At 29.9% G+C, this 8,163-nt stretch overlaps 1 protein-coding gene across 1 annotated transcript; it reads right to left on the bottom strand.

Annotated features, from left to right (window-relative positions):
- Positions 1-856: 856 nt before the first annotated feature.
- On the bottom strand, positions 857-4,650 carry LOC111378144 (disease resistance protein RPP13-like). Its single transcript, XM_023001315.1, has 3 exons — positions 4,077-4,650; positions 1,715-3,804; positions 857-1,183 (listed from the first exon to the last, which is right to left on the bottom strand). Exons 1-3 carry the CDS (start codon positions 4,510-4,512, stop codon positions 1,178-1,180), a joined length of 2,532 nt encoding a protein of 843 aa, XP_022857083.1. The 5' UTR covers positions 4,513-4,650; the 3' UTR covers positions 857-1,177.
- Between the last annotated feature and the right edge of the window lie 3,513 nt (positions 4,651-8,163).

The raw sequence follows: 8,163 nt of genomic DNA, 5'->3' as shown, positions 1-8,163 counted from the left end.
GGGCCCGAGCAACGAGCCGAGCTCGAGCTCCACTTGTTTTTCACGAGCTCGAGCCGAGCTTACCCTCGGCCCATTGCCATCCCTAGTTGAAGCATTAGTTTTGTCCAAATTGATGATGAAATAAGATTGTGTATTACGATAAAAATAAATATATCCAATACGTATAAACTGAATAAAGACCAAATAATGTATTCCACTTGCAATTTTGATTAAAAAATTTTAAGTATTGTCTTTCTTTTAGTTGTTTGGCCTTTATTTAGTATTTAAGGAGTATTTAAATTTGTAATCCTCAGTTGTCTTTTGTTCAAAAATAATAAGTGGTACAATTGGTTTCTGTGCATGTTTTCGGCTTGAGTGTTGCTTGAATGACTTTAATAATCCTTTAATTGTTCAAAAATAATTAAAGGAACTAAGCACGAATAACCAAGCACACACCCAGGTAAGAGCCTCTCATAGGGTGGTCGAATTGGTAAAGTATGTGAGCGCAGAGACATTTGGTCACAAGTTCGTTTCCTCCTACCAGTACTTTCTCGGTTGAGCCTGTCGCACGGGACTTGTCTAGCACTGTTTACCTGGCTAGCGTGGTTCGGAAGCTATTGTGTCAATTTGTAGGTTTACCTAGTACGCACCCAAAGGGTAGCGACTGTAGGTCCCCCGTCATAACAAAGAGAAAAAAGAAAAGAAAAAAGAAAAAAACAACAACATTACATAGGCAGATGATATGGTATCCTAGTCTACCGAGATTTGGAAAACATCTACATCATTCATACAGATAAACTCTCATTGTTTATGGCCAATCACGACTCGAGAAGAATTAAAAGTCTTTATGTGAGATATTCATTTAATGATTAAAAAATAAATAAGATTATTCAATAGTGAATTTCTAGAAAATACAAATTTATTGTCAAGAAAGTGAGAACATTGTCCAAGGACAAATATTTTACAAAGTAACAAAAAATATTGAACATGATCACTCACAAGCAAACTAAAGAAAACACACTAAAATGACATGAAACTCACGAAAAGCATGACTACCACCGATACTAAATCGTATGACACATCGACACCTATTATTGGTGCAGCAAGAAAGCACTATAATGTCCATATTCACTTTTGACAAGTAAAAAAGATGAATACTCAAGAAGTCCACCTTGATAAGCCTCCTCTTTTTGTTGATTCAAAGCTACCACCAACACATAAGACAAACAAACAAAATTAAATAAATCAAGTGCTCCTGTATTATGAAACTAATCATCAATGAGTTCTATCAATTTAAACTCAAACAAATACCCAAAGCATTAGCTATTATTATTTTTGTAATAGATGGTTACAAAAATATATAAATAAAAGCATGATGCATACTAGTGCAAAATAATCCTAACATCTTGAATTATGAATGACTTTGGTTCAAAAACTCTTATCCCATCTTTCTGTGTTTGGTAATCTTGATTGAATATAACAACTAAAATTTTTGAAACACATCCCTCAATTGTATTCAATATCGTCTACTCCAGTTAACTAATTATTAATCTCTGTGTTTGAATTATAAATTTGCTTAAAAGAAAAATTTTGGATTATGTTAAATTTTAAATTTATATCTCCACAATATTGTACGGAAAAAGAAAAGAGTATTTCAATATTTTATTTTAAGGAAAGGAGAAAACAAGGAAGAAACAGTATAAACCATAATAAGATCTAGAACAAGCACACTAACCTCTTCAATACTCGGGAACAAGGAAGACTCCACCATTATTTTACGTAGTCTCTCGGGAACATTTAAGTCTTTTTCGGAGCACTCAAACTTGTAAAGCTTTGGCATCCCTGTTTGATCCACAATCAACTCCGGAATTCTGTCTACAGTAACTCCTATAATTGACAAAACTTGAAGCTCTGGAAAGCTGTTCTCTCCTGAGAAATCGAACGTGATTGATTGGCTGTAATTACAATACATCAAACCAAGGATCTCTAATCTGGGTAGTTCCTTTAGTACCTTCATTGGATCCTCAATGAATACCGCGTGTCCAAGGCAAAGGTAGATAAGGTTTGGAGGGAATTCAATGATGTCGGGCGTTAATGAAACAAAAATTCTTCCTAAGATAATCAACTTAGTAAGATGGTCATAGTGGGACAGGTTTAACCTCTTAAACTTCTGAATCACAAACAATTCCAAATTATGGAGCTTCTTCGATATTGGAGTTTTACCAGATATTGCATTTAAATGTTCGTCATTAGCCTCATATAAAGCCAGCTGTCTCAAGTTGGAAAGTTTTTGTAATGATCTAGCTTTCAAAATGGCACCAGGCACCCAACGTAAAGTTTTTATGTTCGGTAAACACACCTCATTTCTGACATTCAATTTTGTGCATTTGTTAGACTCAAACATTTCATCATCTAAGAGTAAATGCTTCAAATGCTTCATCCTCAAAATAGTTCTTGGCAATTGAAAACGAAATTGTGCTTGTCCAATATCCAATGTCACCAATTTCTTGAGATTCCTTATGGTTGAAGGTATCTTTTGAAATTTCCCGCTCAACTTAAGGCAAGTCAAGCTACTCAAGTTTCCTATCTCATTAGGAATCAAAGACCATTCTTCCCCCCAGTTACTGAAACAGAGCAAGTTACGAAGTTTTGGAGTTTTAGAATTTGAAAAAGAATATTGACTAGTGTTGTCAACGGTAAGTCTACGTAGCATTGAAAAAGAATTAGAGTGTATATTATGGCTTGTACAAAAGAAGTTGTTCTCCTCTGCCATTTCGATGCAAAAAACGTGTAGAAGATCATGAATGCGACAACTTATCACTCTTCCATCCAAATCTCTCCTAGAAACTTGAATTAAATTTCTATCACTTAACATTTCCAATTTAGCAGCCGCAATGTCATCAGGATTTCGATTTCCGTCATCCTGGATCAATTTCTCGGCAAGCCAAGCCTTGACCAAATCAAACACAACAATTTCTTCATCTTCGGGGAAGAGCCCAAAGTAAAGAAAAAAAGGCTTCAAGTCAGGAGGTAAATCTTTGTAACTCAGAGACAAGATTTTTGAACAATTATTTTCAGAACTAGTGCTCAAGATGTCAAGCACCTCATTCCATGCATGTTTATTTCTTCTTCTCTGCCGCAACATACCCACCGCAACCACAATTGCCAATGGCAACCCACCGCATCTTTTTACTATCTTCTTAGCGATATCTTCCAATTCTTTTGGAGGAAATCTCTCACTCATATTTTCTGAAGAAGATTTCATCGACTCGGAGAAGAGTTCCCAGCTCTTTTCTTGATCTAAAAGTTTCAATTCAATCAACGAGCTTTCACTACCAATATATCTGCCCACATCAGTACGTCGAGAAGTAATGATAATTCTGCTACCATTTCTTGAGTTCATGGGGATAACGTTTTTTAAGTCATCCCATGCTTCAGTTGTCCAAATATCATCAAGAAAAATTAAGCACCTTTTTTCATTGAGCAGAGAACGCAAGTTGACCTCCAAATTTTCATTCATCTTTTCCTTTTCAAGGCCAACTTGCTTTGCTATTTCAAGTAGAAGGTCTTGGACTCTAGGCTCATTTGAGACATAGACTAAGGCAGAAGAAGTAAACTCATTTTGCACTTCTTTATATATTTTTTTACCTGCAGTAGTCTTGCCCACACCTGCGTCCCCAACAATACATATCATTTTACAATCTAAGTTTGAGCTCCTCAATTTTTCCTTGACTTCCTGCAATGTATCTTCACGACCGACGAATATTGACTCCGGGGCAACTAAAAACCTTTTTCTTCGATCCCATACATCCATATCTGCATTACCTGTTCGATTTAATGTGGTTCATAGTCATAAGATATTGGTTTAATAATTACCACTTAAAAAAACATAATTATTTGGGTAACTACCATAGAAGCTCTTTCCTACTAATTGGACAAAGAAAAATAGCCCTCCTTCTCATATTTATAGAAGACTGCAATTTAGAGATCTTGATTTTTCATATTAATGTTTCTTTGCCAAAAAAATGAAAAAATAAAAATCACAGAATATAACATGTTCAGATTTATATTGATCTAAATGGATAAAATCGGCATACCTCCATCCGGATCAAGATTTATACGGCATCTTTCTCTAGTGGCTTCAATTTCTTGGGCCCGTCTCTTGATTCTCTCAATTTTCCGAGCAAAGGTATTTGCAGTGGCACCATAACATAGTATACAAGCAGCATGCTTAACGAATCGAAATGGTCCCTTTCCCTTGTGCGATTCAATCTCTGGAAGGTAAGTATCCAAAATATCCTCGATGACCAGAGCAAGATTTCTCATGTCATTTATCGAGTTAGCAACTTCATAGCTTCCATCTTGCTTTGACTCGGCATCTTTGAGACACGATTTGAAGTGTCTCATCTTGCTTTCAATCCATTCTATGTCCTCCTTCAAGTGATACGAGTGTGAACCTGTTTCGACAAGTAGTTTGGCACCTATCTCTACTACTTGATTAATGACTGCTGTAAGAACTGCTGACTCTGCCATCTAATCTCGTTTTCTCTCAAATTCAGTATGTGAATCAAATGAAACTCAAGATTGTAGCGAGTAGTGGGAGATGATCGGAATGGAATGAATATCTGTATACATTAATATAGTACTCAGATGACGTAATTTTGCTGTTATCTTAATAATATTATATTTTTCACTCTCATTTATACGTATCAAACGGGGCTATATCCTAGTTTGTTTGTATACGTCCTTCGTTGCAACTGCGTTATTTTGGTAAATTAATAATTAAAGTCTTTCTTTAATGATTTAAGTAAACAAAGATCAATGAAATAAAGAAAGCATAATTTTAAATTCAGTAAGATTCCAAGTTCTTTAAAGCTGAGACAAAAAAAATAAATAAATTAAAAATCCAATAATCTATCAAGTTGACCGTCAACTTATAGGGAAATACATGAAAATAACCCAAATAAAAGAAGGATTTTCCAAAATGACCTTTGACTTTTATAAACATTTTGAACTACCAAAAACACCCTTTAACAAATATTAAAAAACAACCCTTTATCTAATATAAATCTTCTATTTAAGTCCTTAAATAATTAACAAGTAATTTTTCTAAAAATTTGTGAAAATTATTAATGAATAATTATAAAATAGAAAAACCCAAATATAAGAGAGGACCATATAATATAAAAAAGATTATTAAAAATAAAAAGGAAATTAAGTTTGAAAAAGAAATTGATAAGATAGGATATCAAGAACAATTATATGCATCACAAGAAATATTAAAATGTTTCAAAGAAAACATATTAGAAAACTTTGCTAAAGGAATTATAAGATCAATAATCATAAAAGACATACAAGATATAATAGATAAATTGGAAAAAAGAAAGAAAAATATCTCAAAATATGATATACCTTTTAGAACAGACATAGATATGATAACATATATTGATATTATAAATTCCCAAACATTACTAGACTTTGAAGAATTACTTAAAAATTTATGAAAATACTAATAAAAAATAGATTACCACAAATATACAAAAAATTAGTCTTTATCTTAAGATTTTATATACACCTAATAGTAAAAATAAAAGATTTTTTGGAAAATTAAAATTTTAGATTTTTAAATTATTAGATTTTTAGATTATTAGATTTTTGTTCGCTCTTAGTAGCACTCGTCCTTTGGTATCAGAGCCATAGAGATCATGAGAAAATATATAAAAAATAAAATTACCTAAAAGATTATGATTTTAGAAATTATTGAAACTTATAAAAATACACTAAGGTACCAGGTAAAATATAGTTATAACATAAAAGGCTATATAGAGGAAGATAATATAGTTGGAACATATAGTAAAGATATAAACGAAGTATTAGAAATTTTTAGAGTAATTAAAAATCTACCTTTAGAATTAAAAGAGAAAATAATTAAAAAGATATTATTTGAAGAATATAAACATATATATATATATATATATATATTAAAAGTAATCCAGAGTGAAATAAATTTCATAGTAATCTGAAATTACTTTATCATGGAAATCTTAAAAATAAATAATTATTATCAATGTATTGAAAAAAAAGGATGTTATATATTTTACAACCCCATCCCTAATAAATTAAAAATAATAACATTATATATAACTAGAAATTTGCCTAGAGAAATAAAGGAACAAATATTACATAAATTAATTGTAGGATTTATCAAAGATAGACGTACATATGAAATAATTTGCGAAATATTTGAAAATGAGTTGTATCATAGAGAAATATATGAATCATCATAAGAATATAATGGAAAAAATTAAAAATATTTTAGAAACGAAGTTAGAAAGAATAAGATTAATAAATAATAAAATTTTAGATGAATTATTAATACCTGGAGATATAACTAAAACTCAAGAAAAACAAATATTAAAATTAAAACAAGAAAGGTATAAAGAAAAAGCAAGGTATTATGAAAAATTAAAAGAGATAACAAATCCTAAAATAATAAAACAAAAATATGATAAAATGATAAAAGAGTGTAAAAATACTGAGTGTATAGTATTTTATTATTGCCAATCAAAAAATAGATAAAATGTCAATCAGTGAACATATGGAAGAATTAAAACATTTAATAAGAACATTAATAAATGATGTACAAGAAATTAAGAATGAAATAAAAGAAGTTAGAAATAATATAAATATATTAAAACTTGAAGTTAGAAAATTAAAAGAAAATGAAGAAAAGAATAATAGAGTAGATAAAAAATTTATAGAAAAAGAAATAACCAGAATAGGGAAAAAACATATTGAAAGGAAAAATATAATAATAGAAACAGGAAGCATGGATGATGAGTTTAGAAAAAATATATTACCTAAAATAATAGAAGAAGAGGAATCTAGAGAAAAAATATTAGGTAAACAAAAAATTGAAGAAAATCAGGACAAAGAAGATGAATGAAAAATTAGATCTACTTATAAATAATTTTGATCATTTAAGTTTAGAAAATATAGATGATGAATACCAAATCTTAATGAATACTGGAGGAGGACCTAATCCCGTAGGAACCTCTAAACAAGAATCAATAGATCCAGATGAAAGCTATGCTCCAATGTATAATAAACCATATAGACAATTTTATGATAAAATAAGAGATAAACAACCATCCAAAGGAAATAAATACAGTAATAGATTTGAATTAAATAATAATTATGATAAACCTGTTAACCATGGAGGAACAAAATTAGACTTAGATTGTAAAATAGATACTAAGAATGCCTTAATAACTTGAGCAGACTCAATGATATTATTCTTTTTATATAATAAAGATAATACATGGGAAAATACCGAAAGGAGAATAGATTTTTTAATTGCATGTTTTGAAGGAAATGTTAGAAATTGGTGGGAAGGAATTAGTAGTGATACAAAATCATTAATAAAAAGAAATGTACAAACGGAAATAATAAAGTCAGATAAACTAGGAATAGAAAGATTAGTAGAATATATTGCAGATTAATTCTTAGGAGAAAATTGGTTAAGAAATTATGAAGAGGAAGCAATACGAGAAAAAGATAATGCAAGAGTTAAGTTAATTAACCTAACAATTTGTGATATTAGGATCAAGAATAAAATTCTTGTTTGAAAGACTTGCATATATATGTCAACAAAGATAATTATTGAAAAAATCAGGAAAATTAACTCGAATATGTTGTGAAGATATGGAAAAACCTATAAGATGGGGATGTAATTCAGAAAAAAGAAATAAAAGAAAGTATAAAAATAGAAAGTTTAAAAAATATAGAAACTTTAAGAAAAAATACATAAAATCTGGAAGGAAATATTATAAAAGGAAAAATAATATACAGAAAAATAAACCTTATAAGAAAGATAAAAAACAATGTAAGTGTTGGAATTGTGAAGAAATAGGTCATATAAGTCCTGATTGCACAAAGAAAAAAGTGAGAATATTACAAAATGATTATTTTGAAATAGAAAGCGAATTAAATGAAATATCTGATATTGAAAATTATAATAATCAAGAAATATTTATAAGTGAGGTAGATTCAGAAGATTATGGATTAGAATCTGAATAGAGAAATTGAGGAAATAGAAAATAATAACATAGAAATCCAAGAATATGAGGGAATAGAAGGTTATGGATTAAAAGTAACTTTTGATAATAATAAATTTAGGAAGAT

Source organism: Olea europaea, unplaced genomic scaffold (genome assembly GCF_002742605.1).
Source record: "Olea europaea var. sylvestris unplaced genomic scaffold, O_europaea_v1 scaffold1777, whole genome shotgun sequence".
Lineage (NCBI taxonomy): Eukaryota > Viridiplantae > Streptophyta > Magnoliopsida > Lamiales > Oleaceae > Olea > Olea europaea.
This window is presented reverse-complemented; position numbering and strand designations above follow the sequence as displayed.

Bases quoted from the DNA above. Each gene is read 5' to 3' on its own strand.
- LOC111378144 (XM_023001315.1), bottom strand. From the start codon at position 4,512: ATGGCAGAGTCAGCAGTTCTTACAGCAGTCATTAATCAAGTAGTAGAG. The intron at 3,805-4,076 runs GTATGCCGATTT...TAAATCGAACAG, and splicing joins AAATCTTGATCCGGATGGAG to GTAATGCAGATATGGATGTA.